The sequence below is a fragment of the Leptodactylus fuscus genome, chromosome 6 (assembly GCF_031893055.1).
Source record: "Leptodactylus fuscus isolate aLepFus1 chromosome 6, aLepFus1.hap2, whole genome shotgun sequence".
Taxonomy (NCBI): Eukaryota; Metazoa; Chordata; class Amphibia; order Anura; family Leptodactylidae; genus Leptodactylus; species Leptodactylus fuscus.
Window position 1 is genome coordinate 33398340 of NC_134270.1, and position 15281 is coordinate 33413620.

Consider the following 15281-nt stretch of genomic DNA (forward strand, 5'->3'; position numbering starts at 1 on the left):
GTGAAGTCAATGTTTCATAAGATGTTCTGAGATGGTATGACATAATTATGCTATTGTTCATTTTTTGATATTTCTGATACTGTACCTTCTGTATTAAACAGTGCAATAAAAAACGTTTCAACACATGTATGTGAACGTATCAAAAGACATATACAGTATAGTTAGTATATTTACAGCCCATACTATGAAAGCTGCTACTTTGTTGTCAGACTTGGTCATTGCCCCTTTTACTTGAATGGGAGAGAGCTGCAGCACCATGGACAGTTACAGTGTATTGAGCTATGCTACAGAATCTACCATTAGCTGATCAGTGGGGGTGCCAAGAGTCAAACCCCATCTTATGGATAGGTCCCAAAACACCATTAAAGGGAGTCTGTCACCAGGACCCAATATTTCAATCCAGACCTGCAGATAGATAGGTTAGGGTCACCTGAATCAAACAAAGTTAGGGTCACCTGAATATTGCTGAGATATTGCCAGTCTGAGAGTCATCTACGGACACTGGCAGGTGGGGCTGCCGCAGCCCTAGCCTGCCAGTGTCCAGAGATAACTCTCAGCCTGCGGTGTGAACAAGCAGACAGCGGGGATCCCTGGGCGGCCACAGAACGCCGCTGTCTCCTGCTCTCACGCCCCACCGGCCCCGCCCACATACCTGGTACCTGTAGCTACTATACACCCTGGCCACACCCACCGGCCCTACCCCGCCCACAGGCCCACCCTGACCCGTCCACAGGCACGCCCCCGACCCCGCCCACAAGAAATGGGTAGATCTTTCGACTTGGTCATATAATAAAGTAGCTCACATGCTGACAAAGAGTGAGCACCCCTGCTTTAGAGCAATGAGGACGTTGCCATTACTCCAAATAGGTAAGCAACGGTGTCGTAATTACTCTAAAGACATCATTTGCATATTGACAAAACACAGTTTGATTCTGGTGACCCCTAACCTACCTAACTGTGGGGCTTAGTTGATATGCTGAGTTCTGATGACAGACTCCCTTTAAAATATTATGCTTTATAGTGGTAGGTCATGATACTATTCTCTGTATGTCATGTTATAACCACCAAGACCTATGAAATTTTAGACGCCCGGATACATTAAATTTGTTTCTGCCAAGTGAGGTTCGATATCATATACACAATACTTGATGGACACTTGGTTGATAGAAAGGTGAGGTGAAGTGGGTTGAAGCCAACAAGTATCAGGCAAGCCATGATGTAGACATAACCTTTTAGTATCTTGAGAACCACACTCATTTTTTAGACGCTATCAAGTCAAGAGGCACGGTCAGCTAAAACAGTTGACACGTTGGTATGGTTCCATCCAAATTGTCACCAGATTATTATAGATCCCCATTATTGTAGGGTTACTGGTCATATTATAAGCCAGGACTCCTTTGGGGAGCCACATAACTGGGCACCATTCACATGTGGCTTCTAGACCACTGGTGAATACCACTGTTGAGTACATGATGAGAGATTTTGATACTTCAAGTTGAAGTATAATGCCAAGGTTACCCAGAGAAATGGAAAAAATAAAAACATTTCATTTCATCCTTGAAAAGAAAGTTTTTAGTTACTATTTTTCTGACCTTGTGTGCCCTAAAACCACTTATTCTGATCCATAGAGAACGAGTCTATTCTATTAGTGTAAATTATGGGGCTTAATAGAAGTAGTTAGGGGACAGAGAAAGACAAAAGGGCACTAATGTAGTGTCAAAGTAAAACGTAATGGGCAGCAGCTCATAGAAACATAATCATATCATAGCCCTTTTCTAGATCTATCGTTATAAATTATATTTATTAATTCTACTTAAAGGAACACTAAACCTAGAAATCTATGTAAAGAAGAAATATAGTAGCCTACACTGTGTCGGGTATTTTCTGAATGACCCTGACACTGCTAGTCCATGGCAAAGAACAAATAGGTTAATTTTATTCTAATATGTGTCATCTGAAGACTAGGGTTGAGCTGATCTTGACTTTTCAGGATCCGATTTCTGATCATTTTTCATTCGAACCCGATCTCGATCCCAATTCCGATCCCAATGCAAGTCAATGGGATTTTTTTACTAATCGGAGATCGGATTTTAAAAACAATCCTATTCACTATACAGCATGGAATCTAACAATTGAACGCTTTAATTGTTAGAATCCACGCTGTGTAGTGATTTTCTTTTAATCACTAAGTAGCCAGAGGATTTTTTTTTAATCCTCTGGCTACTTAGTCCCCCCTGATGTCCACTTACCTGCAGAGATGGCTGGTCCGGTGCCCGGTGTTCTCATTCTTCTTCGCCTTGCTGCCCCTTGCCTCCTTGGTTAGGAGAGTGTGGGCGGGTTAGGAGAGTGTGGGCGGGTACTGGGCGGGGAGACGTCACGTCTCCCCGCCCTGTACCTGCCCACACTCTCCTAAGCCACAAGACTTCTTCCTAGCTCTTTAACACTAACCTGGGAGGCGGGGGCAGCGAGGCAAAGAAGAACGAGAACACCTGACACCAGACCAGCCATCTCTGCAGGTAAGTAGCTACTAGCTAGTCTCCCATTAGAATGAATGCGCGCAGGGGGTTAAGGCTGTGTGCCGGCTGCTTCCATTCATTCCTATGGAACCACAGCGGAGCCTTCACACTGAGTATACAATACATTGTTAGCTTTTCCCACAATGCTTGGCCAGTAGCAAAGCATTGTGGGAAATAATCACCAATCTCAATCCCACCTAAAAAGATCGTGTTCGGAATTCCGATCGCGATCGTGAAATTTTCTTGGTCGCCGATTGGAATCTGATTTTTTCCGAACACGATCGCTCAACCCTACTAAAGACCTATTGAGGGGTGGGGTTTATCCAAGAGGAGGAGCTTGACAAGACAGAGCAGTGAGGGGAGGCTCCTGTTCCACCCAGTTGCCTTACACCTAAAGGTAGTACCGTGAGGAGGACGAGGGGACATGGGTGAGGTTCTGGAATTCAGGGAGAAGAATGTGAAATATATTTCTGAGTTTTAAAGGAAGGTGGTTATTAGAAGCCAGCATATCCAGCCAGCCCCACAGCTCAATAGTTTAGGGTCACGTAAAAAAACCCTGACGTTTCATTGCCTTTGTTGCTGAGATATAACCCCTTTTACCAATATAAAAATGAGCTATTTGTGTTGAGGACAGTGTTGTTTAACTCTTTTGGAGCAACTGCAAAAGGGTTCATTGTTCCAAATAGCTCATTCAATTATTGAGTGACATCACTGGTCCTTCTTTGGTGGCCGATGATTGGTCTAAGCAGTCACATGGCATGCAGGGCTTCCAGGAACTTAGGTGCAGGGGTGGACAATGGAGTACCTGGGACGGGTGAGTATGTTCCAACTGTCTCCTACCCCTCCGAAGTTTTTTCAATTTGTGGACAACTCCAATAAGGGTGGAAGTGCTCGGATAGTTTTGTGCATTTTCTGTGCATTTAGTGTTTCTTTAAGAAACTCAACAAACATAAAAATGAAATAAAGATTACCGGATACCTTTAGCTCCCGTATGTTAGAACTTTAAGAATGTTCAGGGAATGTTTTGGTTCCGAGAATGGTTAACGTCTGCGTAAACTTCTATAATGGAAGACATATTGCTCCTTGTATTTTTATATGTGAAATGTCAATTTTGTTGTCTATACATATCTTTCAATAATGGTATGTCCTTCGTGAACATCCGCACACCATTCCGTTAATGCAGCTTTGAAAATTCTGTGACAACTTGCATTGCCTAGGATGCTCCTGGCTTCACCACAACACTTTCTCTGCTTCTTCTCTGTATCTTGGCTTGTCCATTCTCCTGCTTGCTGAAAGGATTTGTCTGTGAGTGATATTTTATAAAAGGAATGGATGGAGCATGTATGTATAAGCATTGAACGAAGCCAAAAGCCATATACTTGTATCTCTTGTACAGTTAATTTCACTGGTGGAGAATTTACTATTAATAAAATTCTAGAAAAGAAAATGAAGTGTGGGCCTTTTTTATCGGTTATTTTCGAGTGGACTCTACGGCACGTACCTGTAGATTCCCTGTGTTGTCCGAGAAATTCCAGCTGTGCGATAAATTTACAGCTACAAAGGATTGCATGTAGAAGAGCCTCCTGCTGTTTCCTTTTTCAGCTGAGATGGTTCCCGTCTGTAACTTAGTAATGGGGTTAATGCACAGTCAAGAACTGCAAATTGGCTCTCCAAGACCACCTTCTGAAAGGTAGCTCCATATAGGTACGTGTCTGGCTTACAAATGTCTTAGAAGACAACTTGGGACAAGCCAAACCAGTAAGTCTCTTCAAAAAGGAAAGACGCCCATCTGTAGGGTTTTTTCCTCTTATCAGTGCATAGCAGGTTACTGGTTGGCTAGGAGAGGACATTGATGCAACTTAGGAGGACCTTATGTCTCCTTGTGGAAACCACCTTGTAAGAAGACCTAATAGCCATGTATGCTTCCCTGGACATTCTGAGGAAAGAAATACAAGGTCCTTTGTTCTAGAAGACATACTATCCTCCAGAGTTGTATCAAGCATTGTACTTGTCAACCCCAGACAAACCTTGACAGATACCAGAGCCCACTTTATGCTTGTTAGCCTAATGGTCGTCAAATACAGTCAACTTAACGTTCATTGAATCTGATGATTTCAGCAAGACCATACTATCATCTACCATTTATGAAATGTTTGGCCCACTAGTTACATAAATCCAGCCCTTATTACACATTGATGACAATTAAAAAAAAGTGCACAAAATGAAGTTGCTCTTGTTAACGGGAACTAAAGGCCCCCATACAAATAAGTGAAAAGTCAGCTGAGCTCACCAGGTTTATTTGTAGGGGCCTCCCAAACTCTCGAGTGCAAAAATTGAATAAAGTGCTCCGGACTGAAATTCATCTTGTCTCATGTCTGATGCTTGTTCATTTATGAGCCAGTTAGGTTACATTTACATCATGTTATTTTACATCTGTTTAGCAGATCTGTATAAGGCATGCAAACAGATGCAAAAAAACTGATCAGTTTTTGTCACTTTTTTTTTTTTTTTTTTTGAAGGACAGAAACAGTTTTGTTTTTTTTTTTGTTTTTTTTTAATACACTTGACCCCTATGTAAAGTGATGGCCGGTACCTAATTTTTTTGCATCTAGTAGATCAGTCCGTCAATCTGTTGGTGGACCTCACTGGTAAAGAGCAGATCCTTCCAACCTTGCATTATCAGTGAGGTGGAGGTGCTCCTGACAATGTGGGAGGTGTGGATTGAAGATTGATATGCTGCAAATATGGAAGGTATTATTAGGGGAAGACTGTACCTGGGACAAGGCGAGGGCAAGGTTGGCGGGCCATGATGCTACCAGTAATGTTGTGCTGTGTTTTTTGGTGACTCTATGGAGGTATTTTGTGCTTCAATGTGGTATTTGGTGTTGCTACAGTTAATATGTGTGCCGTACTGGGATATCTGGTTGCCACCTGTGAGGGTATTAGGTGTACAGCATTTGTATAACGCTCCATGGTAGTATTTCTTTGCTGGTAAGACAACAAGGTCATACCAGATCGACTGGTGATGCCTAACAAAAAAATAAAACTTAAGAAGCCATATATTAAATAATAATAATAATAAAAAAAATTCACCCAATACTTTGTATTGTTGATAGCTGGATAGATTTATGTTCCAATAAAATATAGTAATATTTGGTGCAGTAAATTTATAAATTGTAAATTGGTTCATAAATTCAATCGTAAATTAGAATTTTTTTATGGTAAGTTTAATTTTTACATACTCATGTCGTGTTCTGAGATATCTGCTTTTGCCTTGTGGTTAGTAAGAATATACAAGAGCTTTATAGCCAATATGTTGGCTCCAGTTGGGTAACAAAGTCAAAAAGAAAAACATGGAATAAGTGTGGGCTGCAGGTTTCAGTCCCAGCAGAAATAATATAGAAAATGTGGTGCAAATCATTAAGTTACAGCTCCATGTGTTCATAAGAATTAATACAGGAAAATATAAGAAACTTAGCAATATAGCTTATCCTTCCTTCTCCACTTATCAGACTAGGTTACACTTTACATAAAAGTCTATGGAGAGGGGAGGAAAGAGGAGGCTGCTGGGAAAGATACAAAAATGACTACAGCTTCTTAACTCATGGGAAGTTCTCCTGCTGTATCTTCAAGATACCACTGCACAAAATAAGGCAATAAATCAATTAACTCCCCTCTCCATAGACTTCTTTATCCCACTGTACTAGTCGGTCACTCTTAGTATTGTACATGTTTTTGTGTATTGTACGTAAACCATAAAATATACAGCACCATGAAATAATGGTGATCTAGAAAGAAATAATAACGTCTGTGTGTGAGCCGAGTGCCAAGACAGATTCTATACAGACAGAAGGTAAGAAGGAGAAGAACAGCCAAATAAGTGGAGATGGAAACATAACATATGTTACAAAGTTTCTTATATTCATATGTACTATTTATGTATGTAATGTGGTTTTAAAAGTTGTGGATATGTTTTCAGGGGGTTTTATTACTAAAGACACATATGTGCTATGCGTAGGGTACTGGATAGAACGGACTTGAGAGCTGGTCATGGAACACGCTTGCATTTCATTCACATGCAGGAAACATGCAGTTTCATGACCCATGCAAGTGCGTTCCATGACCTGCTCTCCAGTCGATTCTATCCACTTGAGGATAAGAGGATAAGTGTATTTAATGAAAAAAAACTTTTTAATGTTTATTCCTGGTATATACTCAAAGAACACCCGAAACTGCTTTGAAAGGTTGACGTTCAGGGGATGGCCTGTATGCATAATATATGACGGAACTGAACATCTGTTTAGATAAGACCTGGTCTTTTGGAGAATCTTCACTGTAACATGTCTATTTTGCAGAGGATATTTAAATTTGATGGATTTAGAAATTTCTGTGACTGTCCCATTCTGCTTAAACCCTTACCCATGCTGCAAAGACAGACTTTTTCATATGTATGGAGCATATATTCGGGTGCAGAATCTTTTGCAACATTCTTGGTCTGGTGGTTTTACCCCAGGGCAATAACATTCATGGGCTCAAATTCTTAACCACCATAATTAATTTTTCACTTAATTTAATAACACAGTAGCTATTCTATTAGCACCCCCTAATAGTTAGTCCGCCCCTGTACCCAGGTTAGGTGCAGCTTATAGAGGCCCAAATCATAATCGGTATAAGTTCTGAGACCATGAATGAATCATATATATATTGACCTTAAACTGAATGTAGAATTCTCAGCAGTATCATAATGTGGTCTTGTCTTGTTCTCGTGCAGCAGTGTCCCCCGCAGACTCAGCCTTCAACGTCTGTTATACATACTATGACAAGAGGGCATATAAAGTCACTGACTGCAAAGTTTATGGAATTATCACGTTGCCTCTATTGCATGATACTGAATTCCTTTAGTAGCCATTTCTAACGTCTTTCTCGTTTTTTTATCTTTCTAAAGCCACCACAAGCACCAGCTCCGGTTTGGGTACAGGAGCCATTGTGGGCATCCTCATCGTCATCTTCGTCCTTCTTTTGGTGGCTGTGGATGTAACCTGCTACTTCCTCAACAAATGCGGTCTGCTCATGTGCATTGCAGTAAATTTCTGCGGGAAGGCTGGCCCAGGGGCCAAAGGCAAAGACATTGAAGAAGGAAAGGCCGCATTCTCGTAAGTAAACCTTATAGTCATATTAAATATATTATTTTAGTTATATAGATGGATCATAACTTTATATTTCAATGAAGACAGTTGTAACATCTGAAAAACGTTATAGTGTTGTCTGTTTCTTCATACTTAAAAGGGTCCTATGCCTAGGACAAAGATATGGGTTTCTGCTACATAATAGTAGGGAATCACAAAAAAAATGGTAGGGAATCACAGCTGACAGCTATTGAAAGTGTATGGGCACCTATAGATTGCTGAATACAAATATGCTGCGGGCACAAACCTTAATTTGATTCTTATTAATTATTTTCCTTTGTGTCCCCTAGTTATAAATCTAAAACAATGCTGCATTGGGGATATATATTTTTGGTTTATTGATGTTGTTATCGTTGCTGTTTTTGTTCCTCTCTCTGTGTTAACACTGTGGGGTGTATATTTTCTCTATACAGAAAAGATGAGTCTAAAGAGCCCATTGTGGAGGTACGGACAGAAGAGGAGAGGACACCAAACCATGATGGGAGCAACCAGACAGAACCCAATGAGACCACACCACTAACAGGACCTGAGTATGTGGGAACATTTATATTCAACACAGAATAACACCACATCATATACTACGTAATATCAAAAGTAATCCAAATAACAAGTGGGGCAGTCGCCCATGGCAGTCAATCTGCTTCGTTCTCCAAAGGACTACTGTGCACATTGCAGTGATGTGGATGAACCTTCTTCATTTTCACGCAGTATTCATTGTAGTTTTATACAGTGTCTATTTAGTGGGTTATTATGTTACCCCTGACTGTTCTTAGCTCTGGCTGATCATCTCTATGATGTCCATATGTTCACATGCGTGGGCCTGACAAACTAACTCCTTCAAGGGGTTTCCTTGATTTATAAAAGGGGTCCGTGTTTCCAGAAGTCGCGCCAATGTTTCCCCTTAGCTGTATCTGGTGTTCATTCTGGTCACTGACATCAGTCACAGAATTTAAAATGTTAAATTATTTGCTAGACGATAATTTTTTTTTTTTTTTTTTTACAATATACCCAAAATGTGATAAACAATGTAAAAAAAATGACATTCACTTCACCTATTCCCGGCTGCTCACGTTCAGACCCTTCCCAGATCCCCACCGCTCTCCACTTCCTGGTGCCTCTCAGTACACAGGCAACGGTAACCCACCTCCGCCACTGGGTGGTCATTTCCTGCGTGTTGTAAAGAACCAGGAATTAGAGACTGGTGTGGAACCTGGGAAGCGTCGGAAAAGGAGTGTCAGGAGATCAATGAGGTATGATCGTCTAGAACTCTTCAGTTCCTTCTGCACAAAGATATTGGGAAATGACTTAGTATCAAGCTACCCCTTTCTCCATTCCTTCTGTAAAATATTGTAAGCACCATTTTTAATGTAGGGGAATGTACCTGAAGGTGTAACTAGACTACAAAAGTGTACCATACGTTGAAGGAATGATCCTCAGGGATGCCAACTAACCTGAGCTAATAGATTTCCTCTCTCTTTTTCCATCTTGCCTCTCTTCAGTATGGCTATTAACAGTGGCTAAGCCCAGTAACCACTTCAGTGTTACTACACCTCTGTCTGTAAAGTAATGTGCATGTGTTTGTGTGGTTTACTCTCTTGTGCATCTGTCACTTGTTTTCTTCATCGTCTACTTTCTCTCTTTCTCTCTTTGCTTCTATGCTTCCCTTAGGCATCCAGCCGATACCACAGCTACTGTCGAGGATATGCTGCCATCGGTCACTACCGTCACTACTAATTCTGATACTATCACAGAAACCTTTGCCACAGCTCAAAATAGTCCCACGAGTGAAACCACCACCCTCACTTCTAGCACTGCCCCTCCACCCACGTCTGCTCCTGACTCCAACTCAGCACAGTCTGCTCAGGCAACTCCCTCCAAAGGAGAGGCACCTAAAGCTCCATCACCTGCTCCCGCTGCATCTCCAAAGGTTGCCCCTCTGGTAGATCTAAGTGATACCCCATCTACTAACAGTTCTAATGCTGCAGCCAGTCAAGGGGCAGTTTTGAATGCCAGTTCTGCTACCACTGTAGCTGAGGCTCCCAAAGCCACTACTAAGCCTCCAGCCCCAGTTCCACCCAGTACCACCAGCCCCCCAGCTACTCCCGAACAAGTGAAGCAGGCAGCACCAGCCACCAAAAGTCCAGAAAAGGAAGCAGTACAACCCAGCACAGTGAAAAGTCCAACGGAGGCTACCAAGAGTAAGGCAGCTTCCGACAGCAACACAAAACCCGCCCAGGGTGCGGACTTTCAAATTGATGGGGGGACCTTCAAGACTCCAGACATTGACCTTGCAAAGGATGTTTTTGCAGCTCTTGGAACTTCTTCTTCTGCCACTGTGGCTAGTGGGAAAGCTCCTGAGCTGGCTTCTTCCACTACAGACACCTCTGTACCGCCTGCTTCGTCCAACACCGAGTATGGCCTCTCTTAATCCTCTTTGTTTGTTATGTCTTGTGTTGTTGTTTGGTTGTGTTGTTCTCTAAGTGGTTGTCTTCTCTAACATTATAGCTTTTGTTTAGCCAACTCATAAAATGTACCCCTTATTAGTCCAGCTACAATTCTTCCAAGTGATTTGATTGATTTGTGATGTAAGAGTGGACTATGAGTTAAAATACATATATATCGTACAACTGAACATTTAGCTTAACCAAATTTGATGTTAGACTATTTATGTTCATCCTCAAGGATGACAAGAGATGTATTTGAGACATCTCATAATCACAGGTTATACAAGTATATGTTCACATTTGTGTTGGTCCCTCAAGCTAGACTTTTTTGTCTGGTGAGGTCACAGATAAAACAACGGATAACCGATGGGCCCCATTATACCCAATGGGATCCCTTTAGGATCAGTTTTAATTTTTCTTAAGATAGAACAGAAGAACAGACCAAAATAGCGCAGTTGTGAGTCCACCCTTTAAATGGTGATATCTACAGTTCCTGATAATTGTGACCAACTTCTATCTTTCATATAGTTGGCTTCACCCCATTCTGGTTTAGCGATGTTACTTTGTCCACCAATTGATCTACAGGTCTGCATAGGACAGATACTGTTTCTCCTTCTGGAGATCCAAATACCAGCTTGTCTTTAGGGTAAAGCCTCTTGGGACAATATGGATGTTCTATAGAAATCTATTGTGCATGTTTTTAAATGGATTATCCCACAAGATAGGTGATAAATGGCTGATCCCTGTGGACCCCCAACGATCACTAGACTAGCACACACATACAAGCACCATGCTGATCCATGTAAGGTCTCCAGAGGTACAAACATGGCAACCTTTAACTTTATGCTGATAGCTTGCATCCATGTAATATCACAAAACACAACAAAAAACATCTAAAAAGTTTAAAGTTCTATACTACTTAAATGTCAAGTTAAACTCTGCTACATCTATCCTTGGCTATCTCCATCGGCCCCGTAGATTTTGTATAGAAAAGTGTGCATGCATGACCACAGCTCCACTCATACCCCTCCAGAATGGTTGCCTGCAGATCTTCATTCTAGTGATCCTCAAGGTCCAAACTGTTGGGTCCCCAGTGGTCATGCGCTCATCACCAATCTTGTAAATGGGGGATAAATCTTTGTCTTGCTATGAAAACCTTTTGTGTTGTGACCTCTCTTAACCTCTTGTCCTGCCACCACCATTCTTACCTTAACATTGAATATATAATGCCAAATGTAGAAAGCCGAGAAAATCATCTTTTCAGAAAAAATAGAACAGTAAAACGGTCATCGAAGACTTTGCAAAATAGGTCTCTGCACACAATTTTAGTGGTAAACAGAACTGCAGAAGATGATGAAGAACAGACATCAGTGGAGTCATCGGTGACCACAAGTCAAGCTTTTGGTGTCAGTCATTTGGCTTGAACATGATCATTATTTCTTGACTACTAGATACCGCAATGCACTGCATCATCCATATACACTATTTTATGTGTGTATAGGTATATATAAGTATACAATAGTATTAGTTGGTCCTTAAAAAGGGGTGAACCTAGATAAGAAATGGTGCCACTCCTTTCTATAGACTGTGGTTGGTATCGCAACTGTGCCCTATTCAAGTGAGTTGAGTTGGCTTACAATACCAGACACAATCCATAGACAGGAGTGGCATCTTTGGAAAATATTCTTCTTTTCTACTCTGGAACAACTTATTATGGAGTCTTTGTATGACATGCCTAAAATATATAAAAGATCCATTTGCATTTTCTCCTGATCTCACTCCGTTTCTTATGATCTATTCTCAGGAAGGCCCCTGTAGAAGAGAACTCTAAGCCAGAGGAATCAGACAGCAAGAGCACCCCGGCAGAAGTGAAAACAGTCCCTAATGAAGCCACTCAAACAAATGCAAGCGAGAGTAAAGCATGATTCCTCCGAGAGGGTGCGGGTGTGTTCCATGGGAAGGGGAAAGTGGATACTAAAAATAATGTTTGAAGAGCCTCATGCTAGCCATTTACAGAGTGAGGTTCATACACACAAACACGTCATCATTCCTCTCAAATCTTGGCCTTTGTTGTTATAATTATTATTATTTTTTTGTTTCGTTGAGTTATTTTTCTTTTAAGAAAACCTGTTTGTTTCGTGAGACTGTAGAAAAGGTTCATCTCTTGTGTACACACTCTTTATGAACAAAGCCTGGTGGGAACATTTCAATGAGATTTCCCATGCAATGTCCCGAAATAAAATTACCATTCCCCAATTATTTATCGTGCGGGAAGGAAAAGGTTTAGACAGTTAAGACCAATGCATGTAGTTGGGTTAAGTAAGATCTTTATCAACCTGGGTTGTCCACGTCAAGGTCTAAGCGGCCCTTAAGAGCCTAGTTCTATTCTTACGTGATACACTATGTGAAAAGTCTTTGTACGTTTTGCCCTGAACATTTGGTCTTTTGAGTTGTAGAAGCCGGTTCTACTTGCATGGCCGGAAGTGAGAAGGTTTACTTGTTGGCTGTCACATTCTACCACTGTATAGGAAAATAAATTTGAAGACGATGGAAAGTAATCTGTATGTGTCTTAAAGTCTTTCACCCTATTAAATTAACTGAATAGTACATGGTTGAAACAAAATTGCTTGATGGTTTACTTGTGTGTGGCGAATTCCTTGTATTATTTCTTCAAGGTTGGTGGAAAAATGTCCCTCCTATTGTTTTTATCTGTTCTGAATTGTCATTATTTGAGCTTTATCCAATAGAAAGCATCAATGCCTTATACTTGGTTACAATAAAGGTAGGTGGACATCTTCTAAGCAGTTGTAAAAAAGGATTGATGTCCACCATGTTGGCGAAGTACGTTGGGTATCGGGAATTAGGTACATCGGACTAGTCATGAAACAAAGGGGCTATTGATAAAATGTATATAGAATGGGTGGTGTAAACATGATAGTTTGGTACCTACACTAGTTATCTGTCGAGCTAGTATGTAGACTGGTCATAGGAAAATGGTGGAACTCTTCGGTTCTTACTTTAGAGCCCAAGTCAGAAAAGAAGTCCTGACAGTTCGATGATGTAATCAGCATTTGCAGTGTACAGAATGGACTATGGACAGTATCTATTGCTGTGGTCATAGACCCCAAACAATGTAATCCAACATATTTTCTTCTGTGTATGGTCTTACCACTGAAGGAAGGACCTCAAGTCCGGCATAATCTTGCCAATCTCTGCTCTTCATACTTCTGTAAGGTCTGAATGTGTCAAATGGATGTATGTAAAACGTTGGGGTTGAAATGTGTTATTGTGTCGGTACATCCCAGTAACAATATATCTCACATTCAAAGTGTTTGTGTATGCACTCTAGCACCAATATTGTTGCTGTATTAGATATGACTGCTTCAAAATGTGCTTTCTCCATGTAGACATATATTCTAGCGGTGTAGTGGCTCCATAGGATATTCCTAAGGCAGTATTTAAAGACATCACCAAATGAATGCAGCCATTGTGCTGGCTGAAACTACATTCCTGAAATTGATTATGGATTCACAAAGCTCAAATGTTACCATCATGGCAGGGAGTGGATCAATACAACACTAGATGCCCCCATGTATCTACAACATTCTTCATTCCTAACCCACAAGTAACATCTGCGAAGGGACATTATGTCCTTCAAAATGTAAAACAGCTATCTTCTTACCAAAGATGAGCTGACCTCAACCACAAGTCTACTCAACATTGGCCTTGCCTTCAATCCAATAGCAAAGTTATCGTGCTTTCACGTATATATTGGATGAGGAACATAGAAACTTGATTGAAATTAACGTTAACGGTAGAAACATCTTCAGCCTAAGTTTAACTTTTGACTTAAGGCCTTCAACAATACATTGCCTAATTTTTGCTTCTTCACAACGGCCATTGAAGCTCATAAGATACTCCATTAACAAAAAAGTAAGATGTGCCACTCTAATGGTACAGATGGGTCCACCTTTAGCTTGGCTTTTATTTCCTTAAGGACTCAAATTTCTCATGATGCAATACATTCTCGAAAAAAAATAAAAACAGCCTATGGTTGACAGATGGGAAACTAAGGTGATGGATGGCAACAGGTCAGACGTATTTGTGTTTTGAGTTATGGGTCAACCTAAAGGAGAACACATCTGTATCAAAAGAGTGCACCATTTCAGGCTCCAAAAATGTTTCCATGATGTCAATCTTTTGTTAATGCAGTGCCTTATGAAGAATTTTATCTGTTGAGTTGAATGGTTCAAGTGGATAATTTCTGTCAAAACTTATAGACGTGCTACCTATGACTTTACTTAGGAGTAGATGACATCACTTAGGCACAATGTCACTGGTTTCCGAGGAATCGGTTTTGATGACTCCACTTTGTAAAAATATTAGGTCAATGGAAGAGAAGTACGTGAAATTATTAGTTACGGTACAACTATGGCAGAGAAATTAAAAATTTTCAATTGTTTTTGGGTCCATCATATATTTCCTGTATGACATGCTATATCCGGTTTCTTCTCATGTAGTGACGCTTTTCCGGTGTGTATCCAGCCTTTGTATATCCAGATTTCACAAAGTTCTACAACTGTCAAAAAACTTCTTTCCGCTACGGATGGAGTCCCTCACACACAATGGTGATGTGGGCCAAACCAAAATGAAGTGTCTTAAAAAGGTCCTTAAAACATGGCGACATCATAGTCAGGCTTTTGGTCAACAATACTCAAAAACCTAAATTGGGCTCACAAAATTTCCACCATTGTGGATGTGTTTGGTGGTTCCATTGCAAAACAAGAATGGATGGTAATGAAGTGACACCCTACACTTTAATTTTGGGGATTTGGCTTTTAAAGAGTTAGCTATTCTGTGAATGTGAACCCTTTGGTCACACTTTCTCTCCATCTCAGCATTGCACAGAATCAGTTCGGGATTTGTATATTTTCTGTTTCCTTACGTAGGATGCCAAATGTATATTTTTGCTTTTACGTTATATTTCAATTTGCAGTATTGACATGCACATTTTGTTAGGTTATCTTTTATATTTTGTTCTCCATGTTTACATTTGATTGTTCTTCTCATCCATCCTTTTACATTTCAGCCTTGGTTTTTTTCTTGAGGGTTTGTGTAACTGCATTTTTTTAAAT

The 15281-nt window shown here is 40.6% G+C and overlaps 1 protein-coding gene across 8 annotated transcripts in view; it reads left to right on the forward strand.

Moving 5' to 3' along the window:
* Positions 1-14150, forward strand: part of NCAM1 (neural cell adhesion molecule 1) — a 287420-nt gene extending 273270 nt beyond the window's left edge. For 4 of the 8 annotated variants that reach the window (XM_075279655.1, XM_075279656.1, XM_075279657.1 and 1 more), the window contains 4 exons: positions 7462-7669; positions 8116-8232; positions 9371-10114; positions 11951-14150. In XM_075279655.1, the coding sequence (XP_075135756.1) occupies positions 7462-7669; positions 8116-8232; positions 9371-10114; positions 11951-12071 (1190 nt within the window). In that variant the 3' untranslated portion in view covers positions 12072-14150. The remainder of the gene's footprint in view (positions 1-7461; positions 7670-8115; positions 8233-9370; positions 10115-11950) is intronic. The other 4 variants (XM_075279660.1, XM_075279661.1, XM_075279662.1 and 1 more) reach the window with 2 other exon arrangements.
* Positions 14151-15281: the final 1131 nt, after the last annotated feature.